General features: G+C 42.7%; 2 protein-coding genes across 3 annotated transcripts in view; one reads left to right on the top strand and one right to left on the bottom strand.

The window, feature by feature from the left end:
* Nucleotides 1–10,128, top strand: part of arid5b (AT-rich interaction domain 5B) — a 70,828-nt gene extending 60,700 nt beyond the window's left edge. The window contains exons 9-10 of the mRNA XM_056435783.1: nt 5,529–5,739; nt 5,943–10,128. Coding sequence (XP_056291758.1) covers nt 5,529–5,739; nt 5,943–7,943 — 2,212 coding nt within the window. The 3' untranslated portion in view covers nt 7,944–10,128. The remainder of the gene's footprint in view (nt 1–5,528; nt 5,740–5,942) is intronic.
* Nucleotides 10,129–10,543: 415 nt separating this feature from the next.
* On the bottom strand, nt 10,544–19,592 carry rtkn2 (rhotekin 2). Of its 2 annotated transcripts, none has more exons than XM_056435569.1 (12): nt 19,458–19,592; nt 18,278–18,477; nt 18,094–18,146; nt 17,073–17,126; nt 16,858–16,975; nt 16,311–16,511; nt 15,644–15,738; nt 14,989–15,095; nt 14,767–14,898; nt 14,314–14,527; nt 13,949–14,056; nt 10,544–13,665 (listed from the first exon to the last, which is right to left on the bottom strand). In XM_056435569.1, the coding sequence occupies exons 1-12, from the start codon at nt 19,590–19,592 to the stop codon at nt 12,974–12,976; spliced, it is 2,109 nt and encodes a 702-aa protein (XP_056291544.1). In that variant the 3' UTR covers nt 10,544–12,973. The 2 variants fall into 2 exon arrangements, with proteins under 2 accessions (XP_056291544.1, XP_056291545.1); XM_056435570.1 differs by having other exon boundaries at nt 14,314–14,482.
* Nucleotides 19,593–19,826: the final 234 nt, after the last annotated feature.

Below are 19,826 nucleotides of genomic sequence, written 5' to 3'. Positions count from 1 at the left end.
TAGTGTGCAGGGAAAAATCAATGCAGAAATGTCCAAGCCAAGGTCTGCCGCTGCAGCTACGGGGAAGCTTTAATGATATTTATTTAAACCGTTTCCCGAGATTAGCTGTCAGGGCCCAGCGCTCTGAATTAAAAATGAGGTCATGAAAAAGATGGCATCAATAACCTTGAAATAGACTGCCTTTTGCTTCTGTGCTGTGCCATTTTCTGTCTCTCTGTCTCTCTCACTCCCTGCTTTGCACTTCATGCTGTTTCTTTCATTATACAGGTCAGCGCCTTTTAACAGCTCCTACATATTTAATCTTCCCGGTTTCCTACGTGATCTCTTGTTACAGAAACATCACATTTCCCTATCTCGGTTCATTTCTGCCTGTTACACATTTTTAATACCTCACCATGCCTTGGCACTCTAATGTAATTGCACAACAGGGTTGGTATTGGGGATATTGGAGGGGGGGTATCCATGGCAACAGAGAAGCAATTTAGAATAATTTGCTATTTAAAAACTCTTAGGTTTTTTGGGCAATAGCAGTGAGCGCAGATGAGGAGTTTTGCATTAGATCATTTCATCTTTTAACTATTAGATTTGCCAGATGTACTGAACATGCAGTCCAAGGCCTGTGAGATAGTCTGCGGCTCAAATGCAGATATGCGTTTCTTTTAAGACAGATGCACGCCTGTTCCAATTTTAGTCGACTAGATGTTGTATTGATTCAGCCTTCATTCATTCCTCCTGGTATCGATGTTCCTCTGCATTCACTAAAGCTGCTCTACAGCTATAAAAATACATGTGTTGCTCATGATTATAAGGAAACCTTGAGCCGGTCTACACACTGGGAATTACAATCAAGTTCAGAATTGGGTAAGCGAAAGAGGAAAAGGAGTTTTTTAATTATATTCTGCCGGATGCTCAGTGTCTGGCACTCGTCAACATCTGTCAGCATTGTCCTTGCTGTGTTGCAGATACAGCAAATGTGGCGCATTACACTTTAGCTTGCCTCGACTAATACTGTAGAGCAAACAAAGATTTCAATTACTCTGGTGTCTCGTTCTAAAGCATAGGGATTACAACAAGAGGTGGCGGGGAGGGAGTATCACCTCCATGTCCTCCCTGTCTTTTATTCCCCAGAGAAACCAGGAAAGAGAGAGAGAGAGAGAGAAAGAAACAACGGCATGAAGAAGCAAAAATGATTCAATATTTAGAAATACAGTCGGGGAGAAAAAAGGCAGAGAAGTTGCAATGTGACAACACGGTTGCATATTGTCTGTCAGCATTTCTTAACACTGTAAACAATGTCTCAAAATGTTGTCTACATCAAAAGCATGGCCAAATTCCTTGCATATGCATGACTCTCCTGCTGAATCTGGATGTGAGATGTGGTGGGAATGCAGCCAAAGCACTGCATGTTCTTTACACTAAAATAGAAAGCAGCTATTTTAACCTGTGAGAGCTTAGATGGTTTCCAGAAGACAAAATGCTTCATCGAGCATTCAGTGTAGAAACCTCTCCTCTTTTTTTCCCCCGGCGATCTAAGAAATCACAATATTGAATGATTTCTTTATGCACGGAATTGAATCAAAAGGTCCAAGGTTTCTCTCCCTAGCGGCAATGAAAAATCACAAATTACGCCACTGACGTGTGACAGGCAATCGACTGCATGAGAATCTATTTAAGTCTACTGAGATTAATAACTAGTTCAGTGTAGCAAATTAAATTAATGACATTCTCGCGGAGATTTTAGTCCACTGTAGGGCAGCGAGAGGGAACATATGCTGTATATTTTTGGAAATTAACACTTGAGTGTGTCTTCATGCAGAATAGCCCACGCTTATTTTAAACAGTTAGCACTCTTGGTTCACACCTGCTATGGCGAACATTTACCACAAGCTGCAGCAGCAGCAGCTAATGAGAGCAAACCCCGGGGGAACAGTAGAGGTCATTTTAAATCTGGTATTTTCAGACTTGACAAAGGACTTAAGTTTTTCATACATTCCTGCGCTGCCCTCCTGTTTTAACTGCATGAATGAGGGTCACCTCAAGTGGTTTGGCTTCGAGACAAAAGAGGGGCTTTGAGGCATGAATCCAAAGCAGAGGGACCAGCTACAATGTCTGTTTATCCCTCTGCAGGCATCGTATCCCTCTCTTTCTCCACAGCAGTTATCGGTTTTCTCTTTGCTGGGCTAATCATTACATTTAGATTCGATAAAGATTTGATGTTATCTTTTTTTTTAGATATTATTCTCTTTTCCTTACAGGCTTGTAAAAGTAAGTCATTTTCTTCCCTCCAAATCTCTCCACGGCCCCCGGGGCCTGTCCACCAACTCTTTAAAAATAGTTTATTTTCCTCTTTCACGCGTGAAGCAGCTCTTGTGATCTTAACACAACACCAGTTAAAATTAATTTCAGCACAGATGGGAGGGAAATAGTTGAAATGGAACAACCCGCAGGCTTTTTCCCCTCTTTATTTGGTGACTTAGGCATTTCTTGGATTCTAGCACACAGCTTGTTCCTGTAACACAAAACTCAGATGAGAGCAGCACATTGCTGGTAAAGTCACCTTGTTTTTGCCAAGTTGTGTTTTTGGGGGGGGGGGGGGGGAGGTGCTTTGTGTGCAATCCATTATTTCAAAGACACAAACATGCTTAGTTGACATTTGTGGTTTGACGTTGTGCTTCAGACTGTTATTGATTCTTAAGAAAGATCACACAGATATAATACATTATATATATATATATATTTATATATATATATATGTGTGTGTGTGTGTGAAGAGAGAGTCATTACAAACAATATTACTTCATTCATATATATATATATATCAAAATATGTATATATATATATATATATATTTCAATATAAATATTCTTTAACTTAATTACATTTTCTATCTGTGCCTTTTCAATGTTTAATGTCTTCGCTAAATATTTTTTCTTGCTTGTTATCAACATGTAAAATGGCTGCTTAAACAAAAGCCGAGTGATAAATTGGCATGAGAGGAAGTTAAGTATTTATTGACCTCATAAAAATGTTGCCTCTCCTGACTTAATGAAATTCCTTCCTGGAATCTCTGAGTGCAGCACACGGCCCCCTAGTGGCTCTAACTATTAACTACATCTGTCTCCCTCTCAACTAATGCAGTGGCTGCCAAGCTTCAACCCTTCCCCTTCCTTGGAGGAAATTGCTACTTATATAAGTAGTATTGTATTATGAGTGCTATATAACATTATCATGACTAAGTTATATATACACTGCTTGGAATTACTCCAGTTCACACTGAGGCCTCGATTAGAATTTTACACTTCCTTGTTTAACATAGTGGTAAAAAGTGCCCTTATAGCTTGAACTTAATTTGCTTATTCAGCCATTTGGAATTGAAAGTCCTACTTAAAGAAATAATTGTTTTTATAGGCTACAGTTTTGCTCAAATTATCCTGTAATTATCAAGCATAACAAAGCAATTCTGATGTAGGGGACTTCCTGAGACTGATTTCTGGTTTCTTAGCCTTTCCATTTGGAACTATTTAAGGCTCCAGTAATTTCCCGGGCTGAGCTCTTACATTATCCGGGCCTGTGACACCCAACCCCCACTCCATATTGACATTCCATAAAGTTGACCCTGGCCAAGGCAGCCGTCTCTTTCCCACAGATCATTGTGATAGTCAACAGTGAAATCTGGTATACTGTATGTATGTATTGAATGTATGTGTGTATGGCATGTATGTATATATATATATATATAAATATATACATGCCATTTTTCTATGCCTTTTATATACATTTACAAGCCTGAAGAAATTAAATCCTCAGTTTTGTAACCGAAAGATTTAATCTACCTGCCTTTTCTGGGAAGCAATTTCTAATTATAGACAGCCTGAGAACCGTTTGTTTGCAATAAATTACCATCGTTGCATGTTTTTATCTCTGTTCTCGAGGATCCTTCGTTCCTTCATTCAGAATCAGCTTTGCTCCTCATTAACATGTCATTATCCCCTCTTTCACTCCCTTTGTTTCTTTTTTTCTTTTGCTCTCTTTCCCTCCCTTATTCTCTCTCAAAACACTTTCTGCTCACCGTCTTTCCAATAAGTCACATTTAATAGTACATTTCCTTTCTTGGCCTGGGGCCTGGTGCCAGACCAGCTGTATGAAATGTAGTTTCACCGCTTTCCCTGCCAGCACTTTTGTTCAGAGGAAAAATAACAAAAAATCCCACAGAGCCTCTTGAACTCTCGGAGGCTTTTTTTCTCTCTTCCTTTTGAAGAGGAGGCGAAACAGCTCTTGATTCATTGTTTGTTTTACCGCCATGTCCCTTAAAAGGAATACTGCAACCGTCTTTTGTCGTTACACGAGAATACCTTATTTTTCTCATGACTGAGAAAGTCATGTTTCTGTCTGGCTTGTATGGATTGTTATTGTGAGAAAATAAACTGGCAGAGGAGCTGGAGACATTTTCAGAGGAGCTTATTGAAGTTTGGAGTGTTGTAGTTTTTCAGTTGTCTTGGTTTCCTCTTCCACAACGTTTCTTATTTCTGGTCTTGTGCCAATTTCCATTTTCTTTTTCTGAGCAACAAAATACGAAAAGTTTCCCTCACTGGTTTCGTCATTATTTTACACATGGGTATTGTTATGTTATCCAGATCTTAATGTTCCCATTAGTTCTGACATTAGATGCGGAAAATTTACTTGAGAAGTATTCAGAAGAGAAATAACAGAAGTCAAAAATATGTTCTTGTTTTTCTTTCTACGTATGTACTTAGTTAAGTTGGAGCTTATGCAGCTATCATTGGATTAAATCATGTCAGCTGAAATATTTTATTACTGTAGCCACTTTAAGGGCTTCTGTGATTAATCACATTTATATATTAAATTAGATATGATATGATATACAAGATTTAAATTCTTACAGGCATTTCCCCTCCCTCTCACTCCCAGTGTAGATTCACTGCACACACCCATAAGCACAACACACATTTATTATTTCCTGTCAAGGATTAACTAATATCAAATGTGATATGTCTCAGCAGGAGATGACTGGTGACTCACATTCTCTCTCTCTCTCTCTCTCTCTCAAACACACACATATTCTGGCACCTATCTGAACCTGGAACTCCCCATACTTAGATTAATTACGATAGGATTGTTAACGTTTGGCACATATTTAAGCAAGGAGGTTTTTAAAAAAGGCATTTGATACTCTGCATGCCTGTGGCAAAGCTGCAGCTCATTCTGTTTTTGCTGTTACCAAGACAAAATACTCATGTTGTTTATTCTACATTTTACCCTTTAGCATGGACACCAAAATAAGCACGGTGGTTTGTTGAGAAGATGCTTGTCCTGGCCCACGTCACGGTGTGCAAATGTTTTGTGCATTTTCTTTCCAATGTAAAATTGCTGTTTGCGGAAAATTAATTTTTGCTTGTGTGTGATAAATCAAAACATAGATTAGTAATTGTGCCTTGTTCAGCCTGACATGGCATAACGTGATCATACCACAAGCTCATCTGCATTCCTTTGCCTGCATTCTTCCTCAGGCTCCTCCTCCCCTATGAGAGGCACGTTAAAGGCGAGCACGACAAGCCCCTCCCCTTCGTCAAACCCAAGAAGCAGGAGGGCGGCCAAGAGAAGGCTTCAGGAGCCAAAACCAAAGGAGTGGGGGCCAAGAAATTCAAAGGCTCCAACAATCCCAAGCTGGGGAGTAAAAAGGACAGAGGGGAGGCAGTGAAAGACCAAGAACAATCACAGGTCAGTCACAGATTTCTCCCTCATCAGGATTCCTCCTCGCTCTAAATTCAGTTACATTTTAATCTCCCTGTGCTTTCTCATCAATGCTTCACCTCCTGTCTTGAATTCATGTTCTTTAAAATTGTCAAATAATAAGGAAAGATAAGAGTGTCCTATTTCTTTGGTGTTGAACTGTAACAACTATAATTTCTTTCTGCGTACAGGACTCCAAGGAGAAAGAAGATAATCAAGAGCTCCCCACAGACATAGAAGAGGAGGTATCTCTGAGAGATGAACCAATTGTAATAGAGGAGGAAGAGTTACACGTAACCCTAAAGAAAGAGGAGTCATTGGCAGTTGAGCAGCCATCTTCACTCTGTCCCAAAGAGTCAGACTGCAGAGCCCCACATGCTGGTTTGTCCCTCCATACGGGGCCCGGTCCCCGGCCTGAATGGAGGCAAATCAGTGAGGCCCTCCAAGCGAAACTCTCCTGTGAACAGCAAATTGAAGGACATTTCATTCCTAAAATCCTGTATCTGCCTCACCGTTGGGACCAGAACAGACCTGCTGGACATGTTGCTCTGCCAGAGCCCTCTTCCAGGGCCAAAGACTGCATAGAAAGCCACGGTGGGAGGGTGGGGAAAGTGTTGCCGATGTGTAAGCAGGCAGACAGACAGTGTATAGACTTGAGCACAGATTCCTTCCCAGAGAAAGAACACTATGTGGCCATAAAGAAGGAGTCCACCCAGAACCCTGCACAGACGGCTGCCTACTGCAAATCCAGCCAAGGGGTCATGTCTCCTTTAGCCAAAAAGAAGCTCCTCTCCCAAGTGTGTGAGTCCAACCCTTTCTCCTTTACGTCTCCTTCTCTTCAGCCGCCGCATCCCACGGCGACTTCCTCTCTCCCTGTCGTATCAGTACCCGAAAGGGAGAGGGAGAAGAGGAAGGGCGATGAGGAGGTGGTAGGACAGAGGCTCGGGTGTCTGTCAGACAGCATCCCGGTGGTAGCGCCCATCTTCAGGCCATCAGTCATCCAGCATGCCCAGAGCAGCAAGCCTCACCAACAAGCCCCCAGTGGGCCCTCCGAGAAAAGCGCTGCCGGGGAACTCTCGGAGACGTACAGCTGCCGGACCAGCCGTCACCTCCAGCCTCAAGTCAACCCGCCGTGGCAGCCCTATCTCCCCCAAGCCCATGCCCAGGATGGTGTGGAGAACGCCGGGGAGACGCTACTCCAGGGCCCAGCTTCTCAGCCCCGGAGCTACACCGGCGACTGCTACTCCTCCCCCCACCTCCACAGTCTGTACAGGCAAACTGAGAGCTGTCTGAGTCAGGAGAGGATGGTTGGCTTCCCCAACGGAGATCGGAGGGAGCGCTACATCAGAGACCATGAAGGCAGCTTTGTCTGTGGCGGCCTAGAGCAAGAGGGCTTGGCCTACAGATCTCACTACGGTGACAGGACTCAAACACACATAGAGAGGAGAGAGGCAGACGATGAGCCCAGAGACTTTACCATCTCGAAACCTCTCTCTCAGAGGGGGTCCTCCTTCTCCAAGCCCTCTTTCTGCAATCTCCCGTATTCCATCATGCACCAGGGTTTGGATTCCCACCCTAAGGCGTGCAGAGTTCCTCCCATGACCATCACTTCCCCCAAACAGAACCCAGCAGAGTCATCGCAGCCATTTCACAGCCCGAAAACGTTGAGCGATTCGTCCCTCGCCAGCCCCATTCGACCCGGTAAGCGAAGCCTCGCGGAGCACGAGGGCGAGGACGCTCCAGAAAGGAAGGTCCGCGTGGTGACGCCGGTACACCCAGCCGGAGCGATCCGACGCAGCGACCCGGAAGAACTCAAACCAGCCGAGCCGGCCCACGCCGTTCACCTCAACAACCACCTCCCTGAGGGCCACCCAACCACTACCTACCCTCCACACCTCTACACTGCCATGTATCCACCCGGCAGCCTGGTCTCCCCAGGAGACGTGCTGCACCAGCACCCGGGTCTGCAGTACCTGAAGAGCCAGTCGGCAGTGTCTCCCCTCATGCCCCCGTTAGCCTTCCACTCCATGATGTTTCACAGGCAGCTGCTGGCCGCCAGCCCCAGCCCGCACCACTTCTACAGGCACCCTGGCGGGGCAGCACTGTACGGGGACCTACTGCACCACCTGTACCCTCTCTCCACCCTCCCACCACCTCAGCTGTCCTCGGTACACCCCAGCACCAGACTGTGAGAGGAGGATGTTACTTCACCCTCTCCTTCTTCATCCTCACAAACTTGTTCAGCTTTTCCCTCTCGTCTTTTCTGTCTCTCTTGCTCGGGGATTGCGGCTCAGTCGAAAAATAAACACTGATTATAAAACTTATCACAGACTGATAAACTCATCATTCAGACTGAAAATTCCATTCTCTTTTTTCTATTTGTGTTTTGCATTTGTTTATATACTTTGCACTGTTATTTGTTTTTTATCACCACTGACTGTATATTTTTGTTCTCGTCGTATCCTTATTTGCACAATGCTCGTGTGTGTGTATGTGCTCACAAATCAGTTGTGTCAGGTTGTTGCTCTGAACGTGTGAAAAGTGGAGGGCAACAGAGAAAAGCCATTTGTTTACTGCATCTGAGGGCTAAACTGTTTGTTTGTTTTTGCTTAAAAAACACTACAAGTAACATGACGACGTAAATTAAATTCTTTATATATAAATATATATATTGTTGCGTTCGCCTTGCAAACAATTTTCGAGAGCTGTTTAGTGCATTATCACACTTTAGGCAGCCGGCGGGGTTGCGTCTGTTTACATGTCTTCACGCTGAAAGCTGATGCCGGCTTGTGCCACATTTAATCCCCCCGGACTCCTCGGCATCGACATTAACACTCACTGAGGTGCTGAATATAGTTGTATCATGATATTCTAAGGTGCTGTGTAAAACATATGTACTGTAGACTCACATTTTACTCGGTTCAGGTCTTTCTCCACGTTATATATTTCAGTCCAGATTATACAACACGTTCAATCTGTTGACAGTTCCCGAATGTTCTTTAGCCAGTCAATGAACAGACGTTTTAATTTTGACTCTCTGAATTGAAAGTAATTTGATCCTAAAGCCCCTTGTGATGAGGAGACTGTAGCAGCTTGTTTTCGTCTGTCGGACCAGCATGATGAAGCAGCCGTCTGCTGTGGAATGCTCACCACAAGAAATCGTCTTTTTGTTCTCGACTTGAAAAGCTCTCTTTTGGTGAACAGACTCTTTTTTTTCTTTTTTATTCAACACGCTGAAAAGACTCACTGTATGATTTGATAGGAATGTTGTCACTTAGGATATTATTGCTTTGCAAATATCTGTGCCTTTCGCAGTCTTGGATTAGAGTTAGCACTACAGTCGTTAAGGTTTATCTTCTGTAGCAGGGTAGGAATATCAATATTACTGTCACTCTCGTCTGAAATGCAGCGCACAGACATTCATACAAGAACTAGTTGGCACACTTGGCTTTCAGACACCAGACTTGATAGTTAAGGCACAACATTTCTTTTTCTTAATGTAAACAGTTATGCTTTAACCTTATGGTTAACGTTAGTGCTTAATGACTCTATTTACTTTGCTGAACTGCGTCAGACAGTCAATTATAGAAGAAGCTGAAAAGATTTACTGATATCGACACAGGTCTGGTGTCTGTCATCCGCAGGGCATGTGTGCTTTAGGTGTTTTCTAGCAGTGATGAAAAGCTACCAGACTCCATAAAATATGCCATGCTCCATGGCCTGAGGTGAAACGACAACACCTGCTCTGGCTTTTACAACCACTATAATTGCAATCCAGGATAGTGGAAATACACAGTCTGGTGTTTCAAAGGAAGAGAAGGAAGAAAAAGCTGTAAATGTCTGTGTGAAGTTGAACTGAATACTTGGATAAAGACATTCATTTCCGATAAAGTACTGTACATTGCTGTGTGTAGGTAAAACTGGCATTAATGCTGGCTCCTGTACAGAACATTCTTACGGGATCAATTCACAGCAACCCCTATCTCTCGTCTTATTTTCTATGTAAATAGCACTGTAGATAGTACCGCGTGGTTGTTATCATATAAACTGTTATAATCTGTAAATAGTACAAACACAGTATAAAAATCCGTTACACAATCTAGCTGTGCCCCTTGTTTGCGCTGTTTCAAGATCACCGTGATCATGTTAGATTTAAACGAACACTACAATTTAAGAATTAGGATATTATTTTTTATTTCTCGTCGTTTCACTTTTTATTTTCCCCACGTCGTTTCCATTAATGTGCATCCTGAAAGTGTTTTTGATACAGTAGCCATCTGTTTACCAATCACCCAGCTGGCGAGCAAGACAAAAAAATAAAAGACATTTTGTATGATATGACCTCCTGTATATTTAATTAAAATATTTTACTATCTACTCATGTTTCCTCAGTTGTGTTCTTTAACTGAAGTGCAGATAAATAGCGAGGGCTGAATAAACTGATATTTAATGCCAGTGTACTAACATCAATGTGTTGTTCTTCTTTTCTTTCTTCCCATGAGTAAATGCAGTGTGAATGGGGTTTTATTATTGTAATACCATTATCTGGCTATGAGATTCCATCCGCCTTAATCTTCACAACAGGCTACCTCTGGGCTCAAAGCCAGACAAGCCTCTCCAGTATTTGCTGCAGTAGAGCAATGTGCCTGTGAGTGTATCTCTATGGGATGTGTGTTGGGCTGCAATAAAAGATATGCTTTGACATTTATTGCCACCCCTTGGTAAACCTTAACCATGAAACATATTCAGTGATACTTCCAAGCTCAGCAAAAATAAAGCAGCCTCACCCGGGTAGATATGTAGGCCGTTTTATTGCAGATAAGCACAAAAAAATAAAATATACAGTTAAGATGTCAAGACAACGATGAACAGATCGAGGAGAAAATTGCACTTTTTGAGAAACATAAATAGCAGATTAATTTTCTAACATTGCACTATACACAGATTATTCTGCACTACGGCAATATTAATGCATTCCGTTCCCTACTTACTTGTACATAACCAAAGTGCCACTTAAAGTCTAAATAATTAATATGTTAAAGTAAATTTGAGATGACATGGCAGTAGTATACTATGAAAAGGAATTACAGAACATTTAAAATCAATAACAAGACAAAGAATTATTGCGGTCGTATAAAATACAAATATTATAAAAAACATTGTCAATCTGGCTCATTAGTTTGATGAAACACATTTAGTCCTTGTTTAGTCATGAAGCAGTTAGTACATTTAGATGCTTTCCCTCATGCTTAATAGCCACAGGGGCAACATTTCCTCCTTTCACTCGCATTACAGAGTTAAGATGAAATACTACAGAAACATTAGCCTTCATAGTAATTGTCAGCAACACTGCCATGTAATTCGATGTTCCTTCGTCTCTCGCATGCTCACTGGAACTGAAAATTGCAGAGATTATGATGGACAACACAGGAAGTGCAATATAACAGACTGAGGTACAACTACATCAGCCTCAGTTGAACCTAATGCTTTGAGGTTTGACCCAGGAACCATAACTTGTTTTTCCAGGTACATAAAATACTAAATCAAAGTGACTAATGTGTCGGTAGAACATGCCGAGTCTAGAAAACCTTGCTGATATTGAGCAGCATCCTCTTTTGTGCCATCCGTTCTGGGGTTCTTTGAAACCTTAAACTAAATCCTCCTGTAATCCACCCCCCAAAAACGACCCCCCCCCCCCTCCTCCATTAAACAGAATTTTAGGGGGTGAGATAAAAAATATATGGGATTGCAGCTTTCGCCACATTGCTTCTTCATCTGCCCAGCCAATTTCAGAAAAGGCGAAACCTAATGTTTCGCACACTGTGTGTAATTCTGAAGAACTTTCTTCAACATGTGACTGTTAAGTGGTTGAAATGCCCTTTTGTCTGTCAGTATTGGATATGTTCAAAACACAAGGGCATTCATTATTGTAGTCACTCCTAAGAGTGATTCATTCGATTAGGTTCATGGCATTTACAGGCTGCCGCGTTAAGATTATGTTGGACATACTGTGTAGTCACTGAAAACCAAGGTCACTCCATTATTAAGACCTCTGAGAAATGGAGAAGTCACATTAGGGCTTGCAATTGCTCCTAAAATCCCGTTCCCTTAAAATCAGCTATAGTGGTCATAAAGTTGTCACAGTGAGTGGAAGAAGTCAATAGTTCCAAAAGGAATGACTCGTTCAGTCGGCCAATGGATCAATTCCAATTTGAGTGCTTTTGCTAAAGCTCTTTCTTCGGCCCATGTTCCAGAGCTGAGAAATAAGCCTTTCTACTTTAGTGGGATTGATGATGTCGTCGCTCGGGCCAACGTACAGCCTTCAATTGCATCTGTTGGTTCGCTGCATGTGAAAGAGTTCTTAAATGGAGAGTACAGTATTGATATTGTGAGATGAGGTGTCGACTGGGATTAGGGTCGCCGTGATGGACATTGGGAGGACCCTTTGTTTTGAAGAGACCACGACACGCACCCATCCTTAAGGTTACAGTAATAGGTCGACATTTTGGGAAATACGATGAGAAAGTCGATACCACTCTTTTATCCATCAGTGCGATATGAAATGGGAGCCCGTAGATGGTTATCTTAGCTTAAAGACTGAAAGCAGGGGGAAACGGCTAGCCTGACTGTCTAAAGGTTAAATTAATCTACCAACCAAGCCCTTTAAAGCTCACTAAATGTGTATTGTTTATTTCATCTTTACAAAAAACTAATAATTAAAATAACTTGTTGTGGGTTTACAGTTATGTGGCAGATAAGTAGTCTGAAGCCTCTCAGATCCACTCCAGTAAGTCACGGCTCCCAACCATGAAAGTGTTGCAGAGCCCTCCTTTAAAATGTGGCATTTTACGCTTCAGTTTTTGGATTCCGAAATAATTCTCAATTAGTGATTTTTAGAGATGCTGGGAGGCTGATTTTGTCTCCTTCTGGACCGAGCAAGGCTTGACGATTCCGGTCTTTATGCTAAGCTAAGCGCCTCCAGCTTCATATTTAGTGTACAGATGAGTTACTTGTCATTCAACTTGCGTCATGAAACATATTTCCCAAAATTGAGCATGACGTAATCGTCATGTCCAAACTATAAAAGTATTGCTATTTAGGAGCAGTAAAATATACTTTGGAAACTGATTTTATCATCACCACTGAGCTCATTAAAAAAGTTCTAACTGTGTTGTAGGTATTCATATTAGTGGGAAGGTTAGTTGTTGTTTAAGGTCAAAGATCACAAGGCTTTACGGTTCATCCTCTCCCGGATAGACTTCCTCAGTTTGCTCTTCGCTGCAGGAACAGGACCAGGACCGTGACTCGGTCTGAGGAAGGCATGTTCACCTGTGGCATCAGTGCTGTGGTTCTGGTGCTCCGGCTGAGGCTGACTTTGTGGTTGTACATCCAGGACGCCCAGTGGGGCGTGTTTCCGGCTGAGGGCTCCAGCTCCTCCAGCGTTGCTTCGCTGGAGCTGCTGAATGATGGCAGAGAATTTGGCATCCAGGGATGGTCTGCCAGTTTTGGACCTGGTGGCCGGGCGTGGAGCGCAAGTGCCGGAGTTCTCCTTCTCCTGGTATGAGGGAGGGGGAGGATGAGGGTGAGGAAGAGAGGTGGGAAGGGGAGGTCTGGTAGGGCGGCTGGGAGGAGCATGAGGCTCCTTGTGAGCGGGCGGGGGTGGAGCACGGCGCTTCTTGTTGCTGATGGATGTAGAGCTGGTGTTGGTGTTGGGGCTTGAACAAGGGGTGGAGGTTTTGCTCTGGGACAGAATAGCCCTCTGCACGACCACCGAATGGGACCCTTCAAACAGCGAGGACCAATTAGGAGCCTCCTTCTCCTCTTCGGGGCCAATCAGATAGCGGCCATCCGTTTCCTCGATCTTGTTGTGGATGATGTCTGTGATGCCCTCAAACTTGCCAGGTGAATTTATACCTGCACGTCAAAAAAAGAAAAACATTGAAGTGAAGTCAAATAAATTAGGCAAAAATTGGCGGATTTTCTTTATTATTATATTTGATTAAAGTGATTTTTTCTAAATGCTTCACAACTGAAATGATAACTATTATGTGTGGTTAATAAATGTTTGCTCCAATGAGGTGTCCCATTTGTTTTGAGCATCATATCTTCTATAAATAGATGTAATATACAAATCCTGATGTCAGCGAATTATCAGCCTCGGCCTCAGTCACCTCACCCGCTTGCTCCAATTACTCACTGAGGTCATTGTAAACAGAGTCCGCCTGCTTGGTGAGGAAGAGTGATGGTTTCCGTGGTGACGCGACCTCAATCTTCATTAGCTTGTTGCAGCATTGTAGCCACTGGCCTGGTTGTAAACAAGGAGAGCCATGAAAGAGAGACATATAAAAGGTTATAAAATATCTTTTCTCGCCAAGTTTAACTCAATATATGTTCAGAAACCTTTCTTGGCCAAACATACTGACATACACACACTCCACCACAAGCACTTTTTAGGGAGCATACCTGCTCTGTACACACTGTATGCAACCTATACTTTCTATACACACACACACACACACACACACACACTTCTGCTGTATGTTTACACTGAAACACACTCACTCTGATCATAGAGGTGCTGGTGGAGGGCGTCCATCCACTCCTCCAGCTCCTGGCTGGTTTCCGTGGTGAAGACGATGGTCTCGGACCCCTGTGGTGAAGGGTTGATGATGGACAGACTCCTGGATTTCTGCCTTGCGGACTCTTTCTCCATCACACGGATCCGGGTGTCCTGCAGACACAACACAGCACATCCACTTCGCATGAGGTGACGGTGCTATTCCAGAGATGCACCAAACAACAGTATATCACTGATATTGCAGGAAACTAAATGATTCAGCAGGAAAATGCCAAAGATGCAAGGATCTCAGTGAGTAATGCGGAATTTAACATTGTATTATAATTTTATTATTACATATATATAGTTATTCTGTCAAATTAAAAAGGAATTATGTATCTGATTTATAATTCAGTGTAATAGTACTGATGATGCATCAAATAGAGAATCTGTCTTACCTTGTTGACGGGTACATTGAGAGTGGGCTGCACTTTAGCATCAATTTCTTCCGGGGTGAAGTAACAGGACAACATGCCAGAACTCAGCACACAGTAAAGACTGCAGCAGCGGTTCATCCCCTCCACGTTCAGCTGAAAATAACCAGGAGAAAACGCTGACGTATTAACCCAGGAACCGTCTATTGAGCCGATGATAATGAGAACAGCAGTGAGTGAACGCACTTTCTGGCTCAGGTAGCCGCTCGTCATGCTCTGCGTCATGCAGGTCGGCTGGGCCACCAACCGGCAGCACAGGTTGCCATAAAGTGGGAGCCAGGAGGACCACTCAGCTGTGTGGATGGAGAGCAGCAGGGGCAATAAAACCTTCATGTTAATAAAGTACTGTATGCTTTATGAAAAGATAAAAGGCACTTATAAAGAATGGTTTCAATCTTAAGTGAAAGGAGTAAAAACCACCACACGATCAAACAATGTTTTTTTTTTAGACATTTGTTAACTATTTGAAATAAAACGTTTAAAGTTACAAAGGTGTGGTGTTACAGTACGTCTCAAACACACATATGAGAGAGATGGTTTATGTTTGCGTCACATAACTTCTTGTCATATGAGCTTGAACAATAACCCAAACTATGCGGCGTGGATCTAACGACTCGGTGCAAACTCAAGAAACAAAAACTGGCCTCGGCACTCACATTCTTATCCATTTAATGACGCATGCGAAGCAAGAAAGGTTTTACAAGGTGAAATCACAGGTTATGTTGTTGGATTTTAGAGTTGCATTGTAATGGTGTAAAAACACTGTGTTATTACATTACTGATTCAAATCAGGGACTAAAAAGCACAATCCCTTCATATCCCCAGATATTAAGTTTCTTACCGTCTTGGAGGACAATGAGGGAGTGAGACTGAAAGCTGCCTTCATCCTCAGGCAGACACAGCGACGTGTAGGCCAGTAGGCTGTACTTGGCTCCACTAGTTATAAGTATAAACACACACACACAGACACAGTTTAGCATTCTTTAAAGGCTGCTGCATTGACTTATTTTCATTCCATAGCTTCCCGGGCCATAAAGGATTCATGCTCAACTCTAACCCGAATATTAAAGACACGTCAATATACAAAGACTAACCCTTCAACTCAAACATGTGCACTCATTCTCTGCACTATTTGCTTTGTGGAAATTATCTCTTTGTTCATGGGCCTAATGATCCCAATATTTCTTCTCCTCAGACAGCTGGTTTACATGACTTACAGATGTTCAGTTTGAGAGATTTGAATGCTAGTAACTATAAATAAAACACAGCTGGGCAGGAACATTAAAAGCACTCAAATAAAATAGATGTTATTGGCTGGGAAAAAAAACTGTGAATGTCTGAAGGGAGCATATCAGTATTCAAAAGCCCAAAATATTGGATTAAGTCAGTGTTCAGTGTGTCTACACCATTTGTTCCAGGAACAAGCCAGAATTGAGTCTGTTCCCAGCTGCAAGAATTTTAGATTTCGAGCCAAGAGTCTGAAAGGGGTTTTATGGGGCAATACATACACGGGTATAGGGTTGGACTGCAGGAAGGTGTCAGGGTCTGGATTGTCCAGCAGAGGGCACAGCTTCTTCCCAGCCGTCTTTCCAAAGGAGCTGCGCAGCTTCTTGGCCAGTTTCTTTGGCGTATTCACCATCGTGAGCTCTTCGTCCAGGGCACAGCTCCACAGCTCCACCTTCAGCTCAAACTCAGGAACTACATCTTTACTAGAAGAGGACAGAGAGACATGTTCAATCAGAACATGAACTAAATAACAAAAGATGTTAAAAAAAATACTTAAATAATAAATGTGATTGCATTGTCACGGAAGAAATAACTGAAAATGCATATTCTGATATTGATTATAAATAAAGAACAAATTTCCAGCAACATACTCTTAAATATTGAATCGGGTCAAAATGACCCGAAGGCAACACAAGGGTTAATATAATATATTCTCCACAATAAAGACATTTATTTCCCGTACTGTACAGCAGCACCAAAAGGGTCTTCCGAAAAGTACGAGCAGCTGTTGTACGTGTATTATATTGCATATCGAGACGAGATACTTACAAGACGGTGACTCCCTCAAAGCAGATGTCAGTGACGGATCTGTCCACCACCACCATCTCTGTGTCAAACACCTCCGAGCCAATCTGCATCACACAGAACACCGCCACCCGACGGGAGCCTATCGAACACAAGGGATGGACCGTGTGTCAGACGGTGTAACACGAGGCGCAGATGAACAGAGGGCAGCAGTGGGAGCAAAACAAAGACGGACTTACTGCCTCTGTTGTTAAAGTAGGCCGAGTCCCTCCACATCAGAGGGATGCGCAGCCCTAAATCAGCAGAGGGGAAACATTAATGAACAACGAAACCCTCTTAACCCTTGTGTTGCCTGATGGATCGTCTGGGTCGTGGAATTCCTGCTCATGACTACGCCACTGTCCTGTTGAGACTCCGCCCACTCCTCCTCCCCACCATCTGCCTGATGGATCGTGGAGGTCTCCATCGTGGAATATGCCTACTATGAACTATTCATACACTCTGTCATATTCATTGAATGTATTTTAACTCTAAATCTGTCCTTCTGTACACATTACATCTATTGCATCTGTCCATCCTAGGAGAGGGATCCTCCTCTGTTGCTCTCCTCCAGGTTTCTTCCCTTTTTCCCCTGAAGGGTTATTTGGGAGTTTTTCCTGGTCCGATGTGAGGTTTTGGGGCAGGGATGTCTATGTGTACAGATTGTAAAGCACTCCGAGACAAATTTGTAATTTGTGAAATTGGGCTATACAAATAAACTGAATTGAATTGAATTGTTGCCTTCGGGTCAATTTGACCCGATTCAATGTTTCACCCTGTAGCCCTTGGTTGGTCAATATGACCCGATTCAATGTTTCACCCTCCTGTTACCTTTATATTTACTAACATATTTTACGCTTGAGGTCAATATGACCCCAACTATTAAAATCTCCAGAAAATTATTAGAATTAATATTGTTTTCCAAGTTTAAGTGTGAGGTACTTTATGTTTGTTTGTTGACTCCCGAAAGAACACCGACATTAAACATTGAATCGGGTCAAATTGACCCCAAGGCGACAGGAGGGTTAAATATTGAATCGGGTCAAAATGACCCGAAGGCAACACAAGGGTTAAGAGTTCATTTGTAAAAAGCTCTATATCCATTTTGGGATAATAAGTTATCTTACAAACTATTAAAACAAGTCGGTGTAGGTGTCATAGTCTTTACGCACAGACACTCTCTAGTGCTGAATGATTCTCGTAAAAAGGGAGAAATCTTACCAGACATTGCGATCGTCCCATTACAGGGCACACGGTCACCTGGATCTGAAAATCTGAAAAATAAATAAATAATACAAATCTTATGAAAACATGTGCTGGAGATGAACATGAGGAATTGCAACTGTGCAAGTCAATAAAAGTCGCCACGAGCCACCCGCCACACAGCGAGCGTCCAACTCCTCACCTCGCGGCCGCTCCGATCACCTCCTGCTCCTCCTTCTTCTTCCGCAGCAGAGCGAGGTAAGCCTTGATCCTGGCGTTGCAGGTCAGCAGGTTCTTGGAGGCGTTGAGAACCTGCTCTCTCTTACTGCAGGCCAGCAGCAGCTTGTATGCGCCCTCACGCATCCGCATCTCGAAGTCCAGCTTTTCTTGTACATTCGTGTTCTTCTCGGACAGAAGCGGAACATAGAAAAGGGAGAAATAAATGTTGTTTTTGGCAAGACTAAATCCTCTACAGTGTTGTTCACTCATAAAGACATCAATTATATACACAAACAAATATACACACAACCCTTTTAAGACCAAAAGGTGAACTCAACCGTGTCGTGTGAGGAGACAACTTCTTTGGTTGTGAGTTAAAAAGATGCGTCCAGAATGTGGTTATGGAAAGCAGTAACAATCTGTTCGTATATTGTATAGTTTATTTATGCTCCGATGGGACGAAATAGAGAGCACACAACTTTATGTAGATGGAATATATGTATGGCATGCCACACAAAAATAAAAAGGTATTAGCAGGAAATATGTATGTGGGAAGTTCAAGCTGACATATTTGTGGCCTAGAAGGAGTATGAAGATTAAGTTTATTTTGAATTTAAAATACCACTTTTCCAAACTGGTATGGACTTTGGTCTTGGTGGGTTATATATAGTCAAGTGACGTTTAGATTTAGCAGTTGTTTTAAACACACAAACATCATCAATCTCCATATCACAAACACAAATATGCACCGACAGCTTCCTAGGAACCTGAGAAAACTATGCAATGACATCCGTTAGAGCCAGAAGGAGCGCTTTAGTTCCGCATTCAACAATGCAGAGTGCGGGGCTCTGGTTTCAGGGAGCGGAGTGGCGTTCAAAGGGTCAACTCCCGTATTGGATAACCGACCCTCCCACCCAGCTTTGTCTCAGGGAACTAAAAGCCAGTGTGTGAATGCCCGAGGAGGAGACGTTAGAAAACCTACATCGTTATTAAAACGTGACTAGATCACGGCCTATTGAATAGGCTCGTTGTAAAATGAGTAAAAAGACGCAGTTTCGCGTGTTCACGTCGTGTTTACGTCAGTAACGTTGCGCCCCTCAGTCGCCAACTGAAACGTCATTATGGAACGTGTTTACGGTGTACGGTAACGTTTACCGTCATACCTCTGTTTGCAGGAATAGTGTACTCTGTCGTATTTTCTTCTGTTTTATCTCCATAGCGACTGCGGAACCGGCCGATAAGAACGACCCGGTGCTTCCGTTTCGCTTGAAAGTTTGAACGTCCCGCGGATCGTCCATGTTGTCCGTCCATTCGCCAGCAACTGCACGAGCAGCGCGCTCCCGCTGCAAATGCCGACGCCCCTCCAATGTATAGGGTGGCTCGATTTGTTACACATCGTCTGCCGCCATGATGAAATGTTAGGTAAACACAAGCAGCTTTCGGAATATCAATATAATATAATATAATAACTATATATATAGAAATATATATATATATATTATATAATAACATAAAATATATCATTTGTATAA

The sequence above is a fragment of the Pseudoliparis swirei genome, chromosome 17 (assembly GCF_029220125.1).
Source record: "Pseudoliparis swirei isolate HS2019 ecotype Mariana Trench chromosome 17, NWPU_hadal_v1, whole genome shotgun sequence".
NCBI lineage: Eukaryota > Metazoa > Chordata > Actinopteri > Perciformes > Liparidae > Pseudoliparis > Pseudoliparis swirei.
This window is presented reverse-complemented; position numbering and strand designations above follow the sequence as displayed.